General features: G+C 37.6%; 1 protein-coding gene across 2 annotated transcripts in view; it reads right to left on the bottom strand.

Moving 5' to 3' along the window:
* ppp1r37 (protein phosphatase 1, regulatory subunit 37) overlaps positions 1-22,051 on the bottom strand; it is a 66,009-nt gene that overhangs the window by 38,341 nt on the left and 5,617 nt on the right. Inside the window, exons 2-3 of one of the 2 annotated variants that reach the window (XM_084409510.1) lie at positions 3,018-3,115; positions 2,705-2,749 (exon numbers count right to left, since the gene is read on the bottom strand). In XM_084409510.1, the coding sequence (XP_084265636.1) occupies positions 2,705-2,749; positions 3,018-3,115 (143 nt within the window). The remainder of the gene's footprint in view (positions 1-2,704; positions 2,750-3,017; positions 3,116-22,051) is intronic. The other variant, XM_084409511.1, reaches the window with a different exon arrangement.

Here is a 22,051-nt window from a genome sequence, read left to right on the forward strand (position 1 = left end):
GTGTTAAACTGGTGGTTATGGTAAGAGGCGGGACATTTCCCAAACACACTCGAAGCGCTCGACCAATCACAACACACTGATCCAGCCGACCAATCAGAGCATAGTATGCTTTTCAGAAAGAGGGGCTTCATAGAGACAGGAACTAAACAGAGCGTTACTGACAGACTGGGAAGAGAGGAGCCGCAACAATGGAGAATATGGGAATTTTTTTAATTTTGTTTATTCAAGAATGAAAACCTACTTAGTAGATCCCAAAACAATCAAGTGCATAATATGGCCTTAAAGAAGAAAAAATTATATATATATATATATATATATATAGCCACTTGCCATCTGTGGTAAGTAAACTGTCATAAATGGAGCATTAATCTTCTTAGTACCTTTCTCTCTCTCTCTCTCTCTCTTTTTTCAGCGCATTTCTTTTATAGGCCTGTTTGTGAAGTCATTTTTCCAGGGGTGACTAAGCAATGAAGAGAGAGGAACACAAGCACAGACTGAGGTGGTGGAAAAACACATACGTACACACGCACTCAGTAATGACCGGCTATTTTCTGCCCTGGGGACTCCCAGTGGAAATTTACCACGGTGCCCTCGGAAGGATTTAACAGAGCGATGTCCTTCTGCACAACTACAGGTTACACGTACTGCACCAAAAATGCATTACATGACAAAAGTACACTTGCAGAGAAATATAAAAGGAATGGACGAGAAACACAAAAGAACGGGAACGGAGAGAAATAGGGGAGGAGAACGACAGCATGTGCTGGTTGGTGAGTGATTGTGGGTGTTAGCTGGCATCTCTGTGCAAACATCAGGCCACGATAACATGATGGCTCTCTTTCTGTCCGTTTCAGTGACTCAGCTAGAAGCAGACGGGAGAAACTGCTCACTCCTCTCTCTCTCTCTCTATCCATCGCTCTGGTTCAGCAGGCATGCACGTGTCCTCCTGCCTCATCAAAACACACTGCAGAGTCTCACCTGAAATCTTTCATGCATTTTTGAAGTCAGCATGAAATTAAAAATCACCCTGTCTATTTTCTCATCATGCATTCCGGTCCGGTCTGATATGCATGCCTATCGGTGAACCATTGCAGTGTGGAAAATTTTCATCTCAAAGTGAAAGTTACGCAACAGTAGGTTTCATTAATTTGGACCATTTTTGGGCAACCATGAGTTATAAGTTTAAATTAATTTAATTAAATCAATTTATTATTCAATTGGGGTTGATATACTTAAAATTTCATATGATATATATTTTTCTTACAGTGTTTTTTCTGTGTAAAATTTGAAATTTCAAAAAAATTATAGAAACAAAAGTGCTAAAAGTATTAACATGGTTTAATTTTTCTCCAACAACAGCCATAATTTGTTTTTCATGCCCATTCATTCATTTTTTTAATTTATTTTTTGCTGCAGAGCCATTAAGACTCTTGTAGTAACGTCAAATTTGAACCTTTGAAAATCATAAAGTCATTTCATGCATAATTGCTTATTGTTACAGGAAGTCTGGTAGTTAAACATTAACTGACAGAAAACAGGCACATTCCCGTTGAGCTCTAACCAAACCATTATAACGCTACATGCAAATAACCCAGAATTTGACTGGGGGTGTGTGTGTGTGTCATCAGGACAGGGAGAAATGACCGTTTGTTGACTCGGTTTGGTACGTTTACAACGCTGTGCCTGTAAGAGGCTTTCAGTAAGCGAGCTGCAGCCAGAGGGAGTCAGGAGGCATGTGACTGGGCCGACGCCAGAGGTCAGTGAGGTTATATGTTTGTGATCAGAGTACAAATGTAATCCAGCGCAACGGGCCAACTGGGGATACAACAGAGATCATTAATATGCACGATCAAGCTTCCCCTTTCTTCAGTGAGGGTGTAGTTTATGGGGAATTTGGGGAAAAAAAATGCAACCCAAATTCAAGATAAGGGGACAAAAAATGCACAGTAAAAATTCATTATGTAAATTCATTGCAAGTCATGATGTGAAAATGAAAAGTGTCAATTGCGGCATTACATCTAAATCTGCTCACGTTGCATCAAAGACTTCTTTTTTTTGCAGTGTTGAGCATTATAACCAATCATACATGTTTCTGTTCAGTGTATGAATGCAATGTCCAATCAGAGGTGTTTAGATTAGTCACCAGCAATTGAGAAAGTTTTGTTCTGCACTCTTCGAACTCTCTCATCGTAAACAACAAAGTGCAAACACGATGTAAACAAGAGATTCATTTTGAAGTGAAGACAGCTTCAGTGGCTTTAACAGGAGTTGTTGCGAGAGTGCATGACTCTGTGACCTTGCACTAGGACTAAAGTCACGGACTGCGTGCTTTGCTCGCTTTCTGTATACAAGTTATACTTTTTCTTTATGATACTATAATGTTATGTCTTGATTTTCTAATGCATTAAAAATCTATAACTTAATTCATAGTTCTTTTGTCCGTGTAGCCTACAAGAATATGACAAGCCATTTCCCCACACATAAATTATGTATTCTATTAATCAACATTAACAATCATTATTACAACATCAAGAGCAATATTCTGCAATAATGATGTCATAATATTGCAGTTCTGCCCTGTTATGAATTCATGTTTTTTTTTATCATTTATATACTTTATGTAGGCTATCATTGTGCAACTGTTGTGTAAATACATGTATGCCACCTTTGATCAGCATTAAACAGTCTGTGTAAATAAACATACCATGTCAGATGCAGCTTCTGTTCCACCTTTGCAGTATAAAGATGTCTTTTGTTCATGTTGATAAAATTGGTAACAATCAATAGTATTCTGACTGAGTAAAGTAACTGGTTGAATAAATGTAAGTATTTGACATCAAAACAACACAGACACATATAATATGTTACGTTAATCAAATATTGCAAAGCAAATATTGCCTCTTAATGGAAAAAAAAAGTTACTTTCTGACCCAGGTGTGAATACAATGCTTTATGACTTCGAAGAGGACTTGAAAGAATGTGTAAAGAATGTCCAGCATGCTTTGCAGAGGTGTTACCTGTATCTGTTTGAGCACTTTGGGGATTGGTTTGCAGTTGAGCTTCTGGCATGCTTGTCTGTAGGCATTCAGGATCTCCTCCACCGTCACATTCTGGGCTGCAGAGACAAAGCCACACAGAGACAAGGTCAAAGGTCACGTACAGAGTATGCAACACATCATCGTTCTTATCAAATGGAAAAGTAAATAAAACAGATGAAAATATTTCTTCACAGCATTAAATTAAAGCCTGAATCCAGCTCAGTAGGCCATCTCATAGGCAGCTCAGTAGGTCCTGTAACAGAGCACATGTGTAGCGACTGGACGAGCGAGAGAGCGAGAGAGCAGGGCTGCTCGATTATGGCAAAAATCATAATCATGATATTTTTTGTCAATGTTGAAATCACGATTATTGGAGGGTGATATGATCAAAGTCTTAATTCATTATATGAGCTATTTTAAATGTAAGTGAAATTTCAAAATGATTGATACTCTAGCAAAAACTAATACTAGGTTAATTAATGCAAGTACAAAGTCCTCAAAGCAGTTACAGAAGACGAGTTAACAGTAGAGATGCACCGATTACAATTTTCTGGGCCGATTCCGATTTCCGATTTTTCATTAAGTTTGACCTGCCGATACCGATTTTAGCCGATTCCGATTTCATTTTTTCTAACCACTTTACAGCACACACAAATATTTATTTTATATCTTTTCTGTAATAGAACATTTTACAATTTGCATAGTACATCTTTTTTTGAACAGATAAACGCTATAAAATAGAACTATATAAATGACTCCAGGTGTGGGTAATTCACACACATCTGAAGTGCAGTGTTATGGAAGAACCATTTCCTTTTCACATTCAAATGTCCAATAATTTTTTTATATACGTATTTAGCAAACTAAACGTCTGTATGAAAACAGGAAATGGCAATAAAATAATATATAAATAAAAAAAATTAATAAATATAGCCTTGCAGTATAAAGATATTTCTCAAAGCACACACACACACAGGCCTATTGCAATCACTTGTACAAACTGAATAATAAAACAAGTTTAAATGGGTACATTTTCTATAAATATTAGTCTTCTTTTCTGACATGGCCTACTCCAGTTCTTGTTAAAACACGCAAATTCTGTGCATTTTGGGCACTTTTTTTGTGAAACCCTATTTAGGCTATTTTGTCCATCAAAAGTGTGCTTTCCCTAATAGACTCGGCGCCGAAACACGCGCTTCACTGCTCGCGACGCTCCTGCTCCCGTTGTGAATGCACTCATTGATTAACATGCACGGCGAAAAAAAATACGCGCTTGCGGTCTGAACGGACGTAAATCACGAGGTTTCCTACATGTGTGTTCCCGTGTGCACGTGTGATGCTGATGTTGCGCGATGTTGCGAGATGCAGCCGATCAATCGGTGCATCTCTAGGTAACAGCAATAAAATAACAAACTAATTACAAAACAAAAATGGCAAAATACAACAGAAGAAAAATACTAATGAAATAAACAGTGGTTTTTCAGGAAGATGTCCTAACAGTGGTGTTCAGATAAATAATAGCCTACAACAGAAATTGAATAAAGGGTAACACATATTTTAGGGTTCAATTCTCACTATTAACTAGTTGCTTATTAGCTAAGGTATTGGCTGTTTATTTGTACTTATAAAGCACATATTAATGCCTTATTCTACATCCCTTAATCTTATCCAATACCTAAACTTAAATGCAAATAAAATACCTTACTAACTATTAATAAGCAATAAATAAGGAGTTTATTGAGGCAAAAGTCATGGCTAATAGTGACTATGTATTCCCCATACTAAAGTGTTACCGAATAAGTAATCCAATGTAAAATAACACTGCTGTGCTGTATACATTAAATATAGACTAATCCTTATTTAAAACTACAAAAGTTATTCATGCAAGAGCTGAGAGTGATTTTATCTTTGTCTTTTCTTGTTTGATTAGCATTAATGTTGGCTGCGGTCACTTTAAGAGCTGACCGGATCCAATACACTGTTACACGCGTTTCAAATACGCTTTCTCAAATGTTTACATTTACTTAAGACATGACCGACCGTGTTGACGTCTCCTTCGGGGCTTTTAATAACGCTTTTAATAACACTATTTAATATCAAGCACGTCCCGCAGTTTAGCAACAGTGGACTGCATTTTAAATCACTCGCTTGTTCGACTGATTTGGATGTTAAGTTTGACACAGCCCACCGCTGCGAAGGAAAGGAAAGTGCGCGGGACGCGATTTACCTCGATTATCTGGTTTTCATAATCGTTAGAAGCCAAGCTGAAATCAAAATACGATTAGCCTAATCGCACAGTCCTACGAGAGAGCAAACGGACCTGTCCTCACTGAGTCTGGGAGGAGATCAGTGTGTGTACACTGCGATTCTTGAGCGCTCTCAGTAGGGCCTTTGTGTAACACACACACACACACACACACACACACACACACACACACACACAAAGAATCAAGCGTTCTAGACCTTCTAAGCGCTGTCTACAGTCATATGACTTCATACATTCATACTTATTGTTTTGAGGTGACACATTTGTACAGTTTGCAAGATGGTTTAAGCTGAAATATCAGGGCCCTACAGTGTGAACATGCGCTTGCATTAGCCCTGCGGTGATACTACAGTGTTATTTGTTATGCAAATACATTAACCATAACATTAAAGTAGGCGACTGAAATCTTAAAGCAAAGGAAGCACCAAAACCTATTACATAACAACTGTTTTGGCACAAAAAAACTTTAACATAATAGGCAGATATCAGAGAAAAGAAGTCATTTAAAGAGAAGACTCAATGTTTATCTATTTCGGGTCATAATTAGGAGACAACGGACGTCCATATGCTTGCGTGACGCACGAAAACAACATGAGAGTTAGTAAATGCAGAATAATTAATAATAATAACTAACCGTTTACAGTTTGAGAATCGTCAATTTGACGCTTTCTTGCGATTGGAACTGTGATTGACGGCACTGATCACATGAAGCGCTGGAACGGCACTCCTCAAAGTGAACGCGCAAACATCCTTTAAATCACCATATCACATTTAGTTTTAGTAGTATGATTATTTAAAGCGTATAGATGGTTTATTCTTATATGTATAGTGCATTTATAGCGGGAGAGACGGGTCATAGCGAGCACCGGGAGAGTGTACACGCACGGCTTTATCTGTGTAGATCCAAGCGTGAAAGCGTGAGGACAAGTTTACGGACTTGGGGCAATACTACATACAACTACTATATATAATGTTGAATATAACGTATAATAATGCAATGGAGGAATATTTGTGGGTCCAAATCATTTTAATAATACTACAATAATGATAAAAACTTTTTATTTTGGCTTAAAATATCGCAATAGTATCGTATAGTGAGCTCAGCATTGCGATTTGTATCGAACAGTGCAGCAGCGCATTAGTTGAGAACGGCGATTAATTTGCGTGTACAATAAGCTGTTTAAAACGTGCATTCACCCGATAAATTCAAGATGGTATAATCAAACACACTGTATGTTGTGGAGCGCACGCAGAGTTTGCATTTACTTGCCACTTTTTGGAAACGGAGCGTAAAAGTGAACTAGATTTCTTATCCTGCTGCGCCCTCTATAGGCCACGATCAGAGAGTCGATGTCAAGCTTAAGCGTCGTGGCAGAACATTAAAGTCGACTAGTCTGTGACCAAAGAGACACCAAAGTTCAAATTCTGGTTTATTTTCACCCTGTTGATTACCACATACACATATTGACAGCATACATCTGTGTGTATAAATGAACGGTAAACATGTTTACAGTAAACACAATCACGATGCAAGCTTTGCAGGACTGAAGGTTCGAGAGGAAAAGTCAATCTTGTGTTTCTGTTAGGGATGGGCATTTTTTAAAAATATTGCATTCGAATATTCGGGCTCATAAAATTCGAATATTCGAATATTCGTTTATTTAAATGACGTTTAACGAAAAATACGTTATTTTTTAAGGTAATTTTTTCTTACGTTTTGTCACCATTTCTGAAGAAGCTTATGATTAGGCAATATACACAACAAGCTTACAACATGTGTTAAAGTTTTCTTTTAATTGAAAACATTAAACAGTAGGCCTATGTGTAAACAAAAAAATATAAGAACAAAAGGATAGGCCTATATGCTCAAGCAGCGCGAACGGAAAAAAAACGCCTAATAAAGCAGAGTAGCAGATTGCGCCAGTTATCGTACAGAACGTAGCCTACACATACACTCGAGTCAGCATATGATTATCGTGTTTATATTGTTTCGCGTTTATGTTGAGAAAAACAATAATATCCACATGGAGGGACGCCGCGAGCAATTTATGCTCGAGTGAGAAAACGCGCTGCGCTGACAGACGTTTCAGAGAAACAAAGATAACGGTGTTCTAGTTCTAAGTTTCTAACAGCACCTTGCGTTTTCTGTTCTTAAACCTCTCTCTCAAAGAAAACTTAAAGGAAGAATATACCTCAATATCATTTTACTATTAGATAAGTTATCATCTCGGATCACTCGCACTACAGCTGCGCTTACCTGCAGTCGTGATGCAGTGATAGACAGCTGTCTTTCCTCAGTCGACTACTGCTGTTTGGATTTCATGTGATTTCTCATTGTGGTGATGATATTATAACTCCAGATTAATAAATAAATTTGATCAAAAGTAATTCCATTTTGTAAAATCATTTAGTAACCTCATTTTCGACTAGTAATTCTAAACTTCGCGAGGCAGACGACGACATTATGATAAAATACAAACAACTTGTTAAACATGCGCCACAGTGCCACCCAGTGCATTTAATTATAACTGCGAGTTAGTGCTTGGGGTTTATCAGGGATTCACTGCATTTACGACCCGCAAAGTATTTACGGCTTCATAAATTCGATAAAATTCGAATAGTATTTTATTTTTCGAATAATAATTACAGATCGAATATTCGAAAATTCGAATATTCGTGCACATCCCTAGTTTCTGTTCAAGCATTCTTCAGTGATTTTACTCAATTTCTTTACTACAGACGACCCCTAGATTGAGGGAAAATGACCTAGTGTTTTCCAACCTCATTTGAAAGTTCAAACAATGGAAACTGGATCTGGAGACTGGCGGGTAGGGACGATGTCCAGAGACCAATTGTTGTGTGCTCGGGTTTGATCGCTCAGATGGACAGGTCTTGATTTACTATGCGACATAAAACAGGAGCGCACAGCTGAAACAGTGCTGGAAGATCAGCACTCATTAACCAGGATCTTGTTACTTATTCTATGTATTAATATGTTATGCTTTGTGGTGTTTACACATGTAAGTAGTTCTTATGTTCAGTAAAACACTCTTGACACAATTTTTTATTGCTTTGAGATTTTCAACACAATTTTTGGCCCAGATGCAGTTGACATGATTGTGTATTTACTTCATGTCAATCACGAATAATAACAAAATATATATTTTTTTTATATGGGGGGGTGTACCATGAGAACCTCGGAAGTCAAAACATGATAAAAATCTATTTGTGTCAAAATTTGAAAGGATTTATATCAAATAAGATCACGTACATGATGCCACTTAGATGTGAAATCATTGAAAATGCCTTCAGTGTGATAGGCCGATCAAGATGACAAGAAATCAATAGTCTTCTCCTGATTGGAGAATCCCTAATTATTGAACATGAGGCCATTAGGTTGAAATATTAAGGCTGAAAATATTAAGTCATTAGGCTGAAATATTCCTTGTATATGCAGAAAAGTAAAAACACTGAATTCAAGAGAAAGACTCACAGAGTCAAAGTGTTATAGAGTCTCTGTTGTTGTTGTTGTTTTGCACACGCAAACGTATAGGAGGCTAGGCTAAACACCCCAGAGCACCAGTGACCATGTGACGATGTGCTGGTTGATGACTCTAATGATAATTACCCGATTGCATGCAGTCCTTCAACGCCTGCTTTCATCTAATAAGCTGCAGACTAATCATGACCAGTCACTTTACATGGGCTATAAATAAAAGTGAACACATGAACGAATGAGACGATTCAGCTAAGAGTGCATCGTGTGTCTTTCATCTTCTCCTCTAATTAAACTAAAGTCTGCTCTAAAAGATTTCCAATGGCTCATTCTCCATGAGCGGAGCTCAGGAACGTCTTCCGGAGGCTCAGCAATACTTCTGTAATCCAGTCTCTACAGTTTTTAATAAGCAGCACCAAACCAATGCTCAATAATTACAACAAAAACTGCAATGTCGTCAGGACAAAACAGTCAGTCACATTACAAACGTTTTTGGTTAATTGAAAGATTGGTAACGCTTTACAATAAGGTTCATTAGTTAATGCATTAGCTATCAATGAGCAAAACATTTGTTACAGTATTTATTAATCTTTGTTACACTTTATTTTAAGGTGTCATTGTTAGTGTAATTATATATTTAAGTACTGAGTAATATTAAGCAACTACATGTATACTATAGGGTTAGGGTAGGACTTAGGGTTTGGTTTAGAGTTAATTGCATGTAATTATGCATAATTTACTCTTATTACTACGGTAAGTACATGTAACAAGGACACTAAAATAAAGTGTTACCATGATACGTAAATAAAGCTGTTCTTTGTTAGTTCACAGCGCATTAACTAATGTTAACAAATACAACCTTTGATTTTAATAACGTATTAGTAAATGTTGAAATTAATATTATCTAAGATTAATAAATGCTGAGGAAGTATCGTTCATTCTTTGTTCTCGTTAACTAAGGTAGTTAACTAATGTTAACTAATGAACCTTATTGTAAAGTGTTACCGAAAGATTTATCTCAACATAGAATAGTAATTGTTAACACACAAATATTCAGAAAAAAATACAATATATTGCACTATGGGAATTAAAAGGGCAGGCCTTAAGGTAGCCAATGATGTGCTGTTTTTATGTCACATGACATTTGAATGTCCCTCCAAAAACCTCTTTCCCGCTGTCACCCTCACGCTCTACGAACCTCATTTCTAAACATCTCTTCTCAAGGGGGATTTTTTTTTTGCAGCGTCTTTGGTAAGTAAATTACATATTTGTATTCACAAATCAACTTTCTCGAACATAGTTTTACTGTAAATTGAGAAAATATCAATGTTTCCATACGGCAACGATGTGCCACAGTGGAATTGCAGTAATGTATTTCCCCCTTTACAGTTTGGTAGATGTTACTCTTGTATGACGTAAAATCATGGAGTATTTTAAGTTTAAAAAATGCAAGCGATTGTGTCTGCGCCTCCATGTTGTGCAGTAAAGCTGCCTTCCACACGCCACACCAACACTTATATGCTCCTAATAATAGCGCACATCTAGGTTAACGTTAGAGCAAGCACATGTAAAGCTGCTACTAACATGTTTCAAATGATAAGCAAAAAATGTTTGAGGTTGATGGATGATAGGCGAATGTTTGGATTTCTTGCCCAACACACTGTAATTACCATCAGGACCCGCCATTAACGATCGGACCCTCATGGACGGCGTGACTTTTTCTGCGACGAACCAACTAATAAAATCTTGGTCGACCAACTAATAAAATCTTGGTCGACTAAGCCTCTTCTCGTCAACTAACTTTCAGTCAACTATTAGGACTAGTGGTCGACCGATATATCGCCAAGGCCGATATATCGGCCGATATTTGGCATTTTTGAAATATCGGCATTGGCCGATAAGTTTTTCTGATTGGCCGATGTGTTGGAAGCGGGACTTTTATTTTGACGGCGCTCCGGACTTTTATTTTGACGGGCGGCACTGAGAACACCAGCGCCAGAAGAGAACGGCAGCTCCTCAGATCACACAGCGCTCACTCACATTCTCCGTCTTCATTAATTTACGATCTCTGTCAGTCATATCTAATACTTTGTTAGACAGAACTGGTAAACAAGGAAAGTAAATGGTATGCGAAGTAAGTAAAGTAAAGCGTTTGCTTTTATATTATTTGTAACAGAAAAGGCAAACAATCAGGCTAAAATACTTTCTCATTTGCCGTCAACATTCAGCAAATGCGCATCTACGTCATTTAAACAAATCTCTGAATATCTAATAAACATTTAATTTCACAAACCTTGCAGATTTAATGGAATCCAGTGGTGATATCGAAGTGAGTGAGTGCGAACAGAAGATCAGCTTCAGGAGACGCGAGCGAAAAACTTTAAATCCTTCATTTTAAAATATGCTGATATATAACCAGTTGCCAACTGTGTCATATTCATATAGTTTTCACTGTGCTGTATGTAAAATTAGCGTTACCTTGTCTTTATTTGAAAAAATATGATTACCAGCACGAAATTCCCAGATTACTGAGTGTCCTGTTACAGTGTTTACCTCCTTTTTATTCACATATTCATATATTTCTAAACAATTGTGAAAAATACTGTAATAGGATTGCAGATTCAAGAAGTTGCCATCTAAAGTATAAAAGCATGTTTTGTAAAATATTTGTTTTATAATTTATTAAATATTGATTAAAATAAATATATATAAAAATATCTGCTTTATATCGGCCATCGGCCACCCTGCTCTCTAAGATATCGGCATCGGCAATCAAAAAAACAATATCGGTCGACCACTAATTAGGGCTATTGTAAAGTGCAATACTGCAGGACTATACTTTGTGATAATTTGGTCAAAAAATAAATCTGTTAAATCTGATTCTGTTGCTAAATATAATATATTGATTTTTAAATATTATTTAATATATTTTATGGCCAAATTTTTGGTTATTTTATTTTATTGGCCTGTATTTTTTTAATTCATATTAAATAAAATTACTGAATTGAATTAAAAAGTCTAATATTAATACAAAAAAAAAATTTAAATAAGAAATTCATTATTTAAAAATAAATAAATAAAAATCGGTTTCGATTTCCAGCCACGTGCAACCAGAATTTTGGGTTTCTTTTGGAATTTTAATTTCGGTGCATCCCTATTAATAAGGATTAATCTACATTTAATTAGTAATTTATGCAGGGAAGACTGGTCCGTATGCTGTGTCAGACTGGGCAGAGTCTGAGAAGGGCAATAAACGTGCTCCATGTACTCTGCGAACAGCATGTCCTTGGAAAAGCATTAGCTTGGAAAGAGCGTACTAAGTCTCAGCATGGGTAAATGTTCCCAGATAGAAAAAGCATTCCAACTGCACTCAGATAAATGCCATTTCATTTCACGTGTTGACTACATGACGGCTGACTCCTCCAGCAGTTTCACAGAAGGCAGAGCAGCAAATGGCATTAGAGTATTAGATGAAATGACTTAGTCATCGTCATGAAGTGTCTTTAAAGAGGAGGAAAGCATGTTTTTCAAGTGCAGCCTTCGTCTTTTCACCAAATTCGCACAGCTATACATGCCATCTGGGTAGATTTCATAACCTTAAAAAACATCCAAACGTGATTGTGGGTGTGTGTGTGTGTGTGTGTGTGTGTTGTTTACCACTTCCAGATTCCAAGTAACACAGACCTGCACAGTAAGATTTCAACATGGCATTTGAAAATGTTGCGGTGATACAGATTAACCACAACACTAAAGCATCCCAGTATCTCCGTTCCTAATGGTACATCCACTACGTATATATAGATTATGGCATCACGAGAGTGGGGTGAATTAATGAAGAACTGTCTATCAGCAAACAGTCTTTGGGGAAACCTGTGGTCTTGCATTCCTCTGAATGGCGTCTTTCCAACAGGGCTGTTGGAGAACACTTACTGGAGTGTGTTGCTGAGCTGGCCAGACGTGTAAATTAAAGACTGCTTCTTCAGATTAAAACTCATTACACTTAGATCAATGCACAGAGACTGGTACTGCAGCACACAGGCCTAGCAAAACCTGCAGAAACATGAGAGTTTAAAGGGATAGTTCACCAAAAAAAAGTAAAATTCTGTCATCATTTACTCGTTCTCATGCCATTCCTAACCTATGACTTACTTAAGATATTTGAAGAATGTTGGTAACTAAAGAGTTTTTGATGAATGATGCTAATGGCTGATACAAAGCTGATTTTATTTAAAGGGATAGTTCACTTTGAAATTAATTTTTGATATGTTTTAGCTTACCTCAAGGGCATCCAAGATGTAGGTGTCTTTGTTTCCGCAGTAGTTTCAATTTTGATATTTTTAGGTCAAACCGTTCTTGTCTGTCAGTCATATAATGCAGGTCTATGGTCACTGTCTCAAAACACAAGCACAGAGTCCAAAGACACATGATCTGACGGCGCGGGCGGGTATAGATATATACATAGATGTCGCCTTCGCTACTGCAGTTCATTGGAACGAAACCGTAGCCAAGGCGACATCTATGTATATATCTATACCCGCCCGCGCCGTCAGATCATTTGGACGTGTGCTGTGTTCAAGAGATAACAACGATATAAATACTGTTCGTTTTCTCACACAAACCGCTCGTTTCGTGTCTTAGGCCATCAATGTGTACTTATGATGGGGAATTGTTTAATTTGGACGATGGGGAATTGTTTTAATTTGGACTTTGTGCTTGTGTTTTGAGACAGTGACCATAGACCTGCATTATATGACTGACAGACAAGAACGGTTTGACCTAAAAATATCCAAATTGAAACTACTGCGGAAACAAAGACACCTACATCTTGGATGCCCTTGAGGTAAGCTAAAACATATCAAAAATTAATTTCAAAGTGAACTATCCCTTTAAATATAGTAAATAAGCTGCATTGAAATTTACATCTGAAAGATACGTGTCAACTGACTTCATGCATCTACTCAAATTCACCTTGCCATGAGTTGGTTAAATAGCCCTAAAATCACAGAGAAATTTAATTTAAAACTAGCACATAATATCTGAAACTATTCTTAGTAGGGCTACACGATTAATCGGAATGAAACGCGATTTGGTAAAGTCTGAGATTTGTTTAATGTGCAGCTTGTCAGTGCAGCACGGCTCTGAGATCAGCAGTAAATGCTGCTTCGTCTGAAAGCCAGAGTTTTAGAAAAAAAGTAGTATATTTAGTGCCTGATGGCCTCATCCAGCCGCTGAAACTGCTGGGCTTTCCACAGACGATGTGAGGATTATTACACTGGAATATATCGAGATTCAACATCTAAAACATTTGAACTTTGATCACCGTTTCTGATAAGCTTTGTGTGATCAAGCACTTTATTTCTAGTTCATAATACTGTACAACCAACACAATCTCAGGGCAATTCATAACTATTTTAAGTTTTGGGGAATTGATGGATAATTCGTGTGTTTTTATACGATCTTCACGCTTACTTTTGTCCAATAATCGTACCATTTTGTACAATTCACAATTCACACCAGATCTGCAGTTAATGATCTCCACATGTTCACCTCCCTTCCCTTTACCTCTGTGCAGATAAAACGTTATCAAAATGATTCCAGTTCGCATGGATCCTAGGGCAGGGGGAAGAAAATCGATTCTTAGATGCATCACGATGCGGACGTGGGCGATCCTGAATCGAATCACAAATGTCAACAATCGATTTTCTAAACATTAATTGATAACGTAATGTTGACGGAACGCAAAAGGCATCTGGATAGTCTGTTATGCTGTGCGCATAACAGAGACGCATGACGCGAGGTTGAGCGAGAAATCCGACCGGAACCCTCTGCATTAAAATCTAGCGCAATGTTGGCTTTATGAGGGTTGAAGGGAAAAAGGACCTGGATAAGAGCCACAGGTTATGCAAGTAGGGCTCCACAGTGCAACCAACTGGGCGGCAAGAGGTTGCACTGGTGTGACCACCGCGTTGTCCAATTGATAAGAGCTGCAACTTCTGTTACATACGAGAAACAGCAAACGAAACTAAAGTGAAACAAAACTGCGCTATTCGTTTGAGCTGTGGTGCGCGAACCGTTTAGCTCAGAACAGGTTTACTGGTGGGCCGATCTCAATCACGCGACACTGTTATTACACAGCGCTGGGAGATCCAGTGAGAAAGTGTTTGAATTCACCGCAGAATTAATAATATCGCAGTGAGATCTAATTGGACGCATTCAAATTCGGCGCAGAATTCTGTTATAAACCACATGTCAGAAACAAACAGCGCTGACGTCGAAACCAGGACAACCTTAAAGCTACACTGTGTAATTTTTTAAGTTGATTCTTAGCAAAAAACACTTTGTTCTTTCAAAATTATATGTGCTCATTAATGTGTAATTACTTCTACCAACTAATCAACTATTCTCATAAGCGTAGAATCTGCCATTTAAGAATACATACGAGCGAGTCGCTCGAACGGCGTCAGCCATGTTGCGCCTCCATCTTGAAAATGCATTAGCCAAAGAGGGACATACCAGGAAATTCAAGCTTCGAAGCTCAAAATTAAAGATTCCCACCCCTAATGGATCCGCGGAAACGACTAAAAATTCTGTATTCTGCAGAAGCCGTTCAGTCGAGGTGGATCGGTCGAGGTGGATCTCGGAGGACTTCGAGGGGAAGCTGAGCTCACGGTGGCAGAGCCTGAGCGGAGGACACATCATTGTATTGAGCAGCCCTAACTCCTAGAGTAACTTTAGTAAACTGATGCAATGCAAAACATTACATCAAGTAAACCAGTGACAGATAAAACAATATGAACTATAAAGTTATGGAACATTTCAACGTTCACAATTCAAAAATCCCCACCACACTATCCAATCCATTCAAACGCATACTTGCACATACTTGCAAGTCCACCGTTGATGTAAAAGCAGCAAACATTGGAGAACCGGAAGAGCTTGTAAATTGTAAAGGCGTTCTGAATACGCCTTTCTGAGCTGATGTGTCGATCATTTGGAAATATGATCCGGTTCAACAATACGGTTCAACAAAATCAGTACATTTACACCAAACCCTTTGGTTTTGAAGGTCATTGACAGGAATGTTAAATGTTGATGACAACTCAGAACACAAAAAGCTTGTCCTGGAGCAAGTCGTTAAAGCTAACCACAGAATATCAGTTGCCAGTGTAAATGAACTGTGCCACTTTCCTCTGAAATACATCCCTGAAATTCTCAGGAATAGTCTACTTCCCTGTCCTGACGCTTCTAAATATTAAAGGTACAATATGTACGAATTTTGTATCAAAATATCCAAAAACCACTTGCACATTTATTTCTAATTGATTAAATATGATGTAAAATGAATAAATCTAAATTATATTTTGGCTTTATCTCGGCCACCCTGCTCTCTAATTTATCGGCAATCAAAAAAACAATATTGGTCAACCACTAATCAAGACGGCACATCACACAAGTTTATAGAAGTGAATCGTTCTGGTAGAAAGATAATTAGGTCTCAGTTTATACAGATTCTTTGAGTGCTCAAACCTCTCACTGTAAAGTACAGCAAGTACTGGTCTTCCTCAGAGCGAAGATAATGACAGCTCCTTTAAACTCTGATAAAGATGATATGTAAACAAAAGTTAAATGTTGGCAATTAACGTGAGGTGCTGTCAGCAGCCAGAATCAGGCCCCTCGGGGGATAGGACAGAAACACTCGCACACTTGAGCAAGACTGCATGTGGTCCTCCTTTCCCATCAGACAAGCCTAGACATCAGCAAGTTCATTTCCCTTGAAAGTTCAGGTTCAGGCCAAACGTAGCACAAAAGCTAGTTTTGGTAATGTGTTTCTTCAACTATGGGCACTTTTGGCCCTGTAGATAGGAAAAATATATATATAGAAAAAATAGTTTTTTTTATTCCAGAATCGATATTAATTCAAATTCAATTGTTTTATTTTTGTCCTTGCTTGTAGATGAGGTTGACAGAAGTTAGCCACTTTCGTTCCAACAGAGCATGAAATGTGTCGTTATCTTTAAAGGTTGTATCAGTGATTTCAGGCCCCAAAAAACAAAACAGATAGTGTTCCAACCAATCACCGACAGGGGGAGGGTGTTGTGAGGTTTTGTGCTCGTGCACGGCTGCACGCGAAGTCGGAGCTGAAGAAGAAGCTGGCTCAAAACCTCACAACACCCTCCCCCTGTCGGTGATTGGTTGGAACACTATCTGTTTTGTTTTTTGGGGCCTGAAATCACTGACCAAATCTGAGGTGTGGTCATATTTTGGCTTTTACAAAAGTCCTGAGTGAAACTTAATCGAGGATGGTCAATACAATAGGGGGGAAACACTTCAAATCTGCCGAGTCGTCTTGTGTGACCATCACCCACTGTTTATAACTTAACGAACGCAAGGCAAGTTAACTTTGACCTCAATACCAAAACTACGTCTGGGCACAAAATGTTGGTTTGAGTTGAAATATTTGATGTCACTCACTTGAAATAAAGGTGAAGCTTCCGCTTAGAAATGTTCGCAGCAAGTGGCTTTGAGCCAAAGACAAACGATCAAGTTCAAACAAGACTATTAAGAGTGACATTTAAGGGATAATCATGTATATCACTGTACACTTTTTTTTTTTTTTTTACCACATAATTACGGGGACATATTGAATTGAGATTAATGTTTTAAATCTTACCTGTTTATAAATCCATTTTGTACAGCGTACAAAACAATCGTCCAAAAACGGAGACGCAAGACGGCAAGTTGTATTTGAATGAAACGAGAGAGCGCGTCCGTTGCGATACATGGATGTGGGCTGTGTTATAATGCGTTGCTATTGATGACGGTCATTATAAGGAAGGAAATGCCACAGAATATAATCTTGCTTAAAAAAGTGCATAGAGCTGCTGGTTTTATTTGTTGTTTGTTGATTTTCAAATATTAAACTGTTTTTAGTGCGAGCATCAGTTCTTTTTGAACACTTTCATCTCGTTTTAACAAAACCGTGATAATATTGGTAATCACGATCATTTTGGTCACTATAATCGTGATATTAAATTTTCATACCGTCCCATCTCTACGCAAGATCTGTGATTGGTCGGCTTGGTAGCATCGCGTTTCCTCCTACGTATTTCCGGCGTGTTCTTCTGCAGCGTCCGCCATTTTTAAATTCAGAAGTTCAGTGAAAGTTCAGTGAAGAACATGGAAATGGACCAAGTGTAGGGATGGGAAGTTTTATATTTGAAAATCAACAAACAACAAATAAAACCAGCAGCTCTGTGCACTTTTTTAAGCAAGATTATATTCTGTGGCATTTCCTTCCTTAAAATGACCGTCGTCAATAGCAACGCATTATAACACCGCGCACATGTATCGCAGCGGACGCGCTCTCTCGTTGCATTCAAATACAACTTGCCGTCTTTAGTCTCCGTTTTCGATTGTATCGAAAATTAAATCAGAGTTGATTTATTGTTTACAGAGTTTGATAATATTTTTGTGATCATGTAAGATTTAAAACATGAATCTGCCTTCCGCCATTCCTTCTCCAATAAGAAAACAACAGCATTGCCACTGCGCCTGCGTCAGCCTGTTGCTGGACAGGATTTACAGTGAGTTATTAAAATCGCGATAATCAAACACGGTTTTATTGATAATTCAATTTTAAACGATAATACTAACCGTCAGTACATTTTATCGTGGTTTATAGTGAAACCGGTAATCGTCCCATCCCTAACCAAGTGACAGAGCGATTGGTTGAAGAGGTGCGGAAATACAGCCATCTGTATGACTCGTCTTCAGCAGAATACAAACACTGCCAGATGCCAGCGAATTCGTGGAGAGAGATTTCCTCCAACGTTCCTCAGCCGCGAGGAATCCAAACACAGTGGAAGATTAGAAACCCGCCCCCGCCAACTAGCGTTTTGGCGGTGTAACCGCAGAGCAACACAGACATATCGCAGAAGTATAAATGCTCACGACTAGTGTAAAGTATAAATCGGCCTTGAAAGCACTGAAAAGCCCTCGCGCTACTCATATGCTGAGAGAGAGATAAGACAATAGAGCTGCACGATTCATCTTTAAAAGACTGTGATCTCGATTCAAACACCCACGCGATCTTTCAGTCCGTCTGTCTATTAAACTTTGACAAAATCATATGGCAACACTCACAGCTGTGTTGGCGCTGACCCGGAGAGAGTCATCATGAAACAGCTTCACAAACAGTCTTTTCAACCTCATAGTGTCATTATTTCCGTGATGCAATAGTTAAAATGATCATAGAAGTAGTTGGATAAAAGTTTAAAGTTCAAATATGAACACCGATGTCTACGATAGCGATCAAAATCAGCTTTTGATAGAAACTTGACTTAAAATACCGCATTTATCGATTACATTGTTTCGCCACCAAGTGGCGACAAGTGACTGTTAAAAAATGTATTTGTTATTGAATCATTTATTCAAGAGAATGTAGTATTGTATGATGCTTATGAAATAAAAGTCAGAAAGATGTGATGATTTGTTTTTGTAAATATGACTTCGAATCGCAATACTTGTAGAATCACAATTCTTATAAATAAATAGCAATACATATCGCATCGGGACCCAAGTATCGTGACAGTATCGAATCGGGAGATAGGTGTATCGTCCCAGCTCTACTAATTTGTCCACTAAAGCCCAACAGTGGTCTGTTTTCTTCACATCACATGTCTCATATTTCAACTCAAGCACGCTCTCCACTGACACACTCATGTCCTTGATAAACAAGAACAAAAACTTTTGCAAGACCTTTATTAGGAGCAAAACTGTTCATTTTGATAAATTATGGAACTGAGAGACAGTTGTCACTTGTCACAATAATGAGGGCATGGGAAAAAGTTCCCAAGATCTTTATATAAAGTGACTGTAATAACAAAAAAGAACCCCTGAACATTAAAGCTGTTTCTTGAAAAGTTCTAGAACTTCAATAAAGCTCCAATGTTTCAGACTCAGCATAAAGTTGCTCCCACAGCTGAAATACCACAGACCAAATGAGATTGTGTCATAAACAACAATCTCCTCCGTAAGCCTCCCAATAACTCACAGACCAACAAAGCGTAAAAAAATGAAAGGTATTCCTCCTATAGCTCTTTGAACTCATTGCTATTGCCCTAAAGTTGCAGTGACAACGAAAGTCAGACTTTTATAATAAGGAAGGCCAATCTTCGCTTGGGTTGGTAAAAGGATGTGATATTTTCATACTCATGATGAGGAAATGCTTTAATTCTTTAAAACCTTTGTTTGGAAAGAGCAAATTAGTCTGATTAGCCTGTTAGGTGCCCTGAAATGATAAAGCATCAAACTAATAACACAATAAATCTAGATAAAAGTAAAATAAAATAAAAACCTTTGAAATGGAGCAAACCAAGCAAAAAATAAATAAAAATGGTTAGTTAAAATTAAGAGGCTAAAGCTCCGGTCCAAACTTGACCAAAGTATTCTAGCAAATAAACATCATTGAAAACCTGAGTGATATTTTATGGCATGAGTCAGAAGTGCACGAGGGCCGGCGCTGTGGCTCTCAGGGACGCCACGGGTCAGTCACATCTGAGCGATACGGTCAAAAATAGATCTTCACACCACCTCATTCCAGCGGACCTCAAAGTCATTCACACAGCAGTGCCACGGTGTGTGTGTCGAGAGGGAGAGAGAAACACACCCACGCCCTTTCCCTCTAGCTGAGACACATCAACAAGGACCTGAATGAAACCATCAGCAGCGTTTAAAAGTGTCAAATCTCCCTCAGGACAAAGCTAACATCTTTAGATATTATCTATTATTTCACATAAAATGAAATGGATTGTAATAAAATTAAATGAACAAAGCGATAAAATAAAAATAAATGAAACAGTAGAAACTCAAAATGGGTGCAGCGTTTGCAGGTTTGTCACATGGCAAGTTTTTAGACCGGGCTCCTGATTAATGATCGATCAGACGGCCAGGCATGAGTGATATCCGCCCTGTAAAGCCCCGGGACGTTTAGAAACATCCAAATCCAGGAACTATAGGTGAATAACATGAGAAAAATCATCATCCAGATAAATTATGAATATGAAACATAATGGTAACACTTTATTTCCTTGTTATTTGTTACATGTGCTTTCCGTAGTAATAAGAGCATAAATTATGCATAATTACAAGCAATTAACCCTAAACCAAACCCTAATCCTATCCTAACCCTATAGTAAGTACATGTTGTTAATCATTATTACTCAGTACTTAAATATATAATTACACTGTAACAATGACACCTTAAAATAAAGTGTAACTAAACATACTGTCACATTAATTCCTACTAAATGAACGCAATGAAATCTTGTGACAAAGGCAAAAATAAATTTGCAATGAGCTGGAAATTATAAAACTACAACATAACCGTTCATAAACATACAGAAGTGTTGCATCTGATGCACAAAAAATTACCGTACTGACCCGTATAGATTAACATTCTCACGGATACTTCCAAAACTATCAATTATTTCTGCAATTTTTGACAAATCCTCATCTATGTTAGGAAGGCATTATCTGTTACAAATCAGCATAAGTGCAACAATACATATTTAAGTTTGCACAACTAATCAAATGTTTGGGGTCAGTAAAATATAGATATTATTATTACAAAATATTTCCATTTCATATGGTTTCTACAAAAATAAGTGCATTTTACTGTATTTTAGATCAAGTAAACGCAGGCTTAGAAAGAACAAAAGACAATATATATATATATATATATATATATATATATATATATATATATATATATATATATATATATATATAAATCGTACAAACCCCCAACTTTTGACCGGTAGAGTAAAAATTTTGTTATAACTGATTCTTTTTATCAGAAATTTTATTATAAACATCCCTAAAATTTGTTTAAGTCATCCTGTGGTCAATAATTATATCCATTAAAACTCATCATTGATCACCAAAATGTCATATTTAAACATAGACTGTAAAAAATATGGACAAAGCGTCTGTGACGTCACCCATAGACTTTCTGAAGAACGGTTTTGAAGCCGTTTATGGGGGGTATGGGCGGCGCCATCTTGGGAAATCTTGGGAAATCCTAACCCCGCCCACCTTCTGACGCAGCGAGCATCACTCAGCTCGCTCTGCTACTCCGGTTATCTCTGTGTATATTTTAGGCAACGAAATATGTTATAAAACACCATACTAACTCTTTTCGTTTTCATTTAAAGAAATCTTAAACATTATAGCCACACAAATGTGGTTCAG

Source organism: Rutilus rutilus (genome assembly GCF_951802725.1).
Source record: "Rutilus rutilus genome assembly, chromosome: 5".
In the NCBI taxonomy this organism is placed as follows: domain Eukaryota; kingdom Metazoa; phylum Chordata; class Actinopteri; order Cypriniformes; family Leuciscidae; genus Rutilus; species Rutilus rutilus.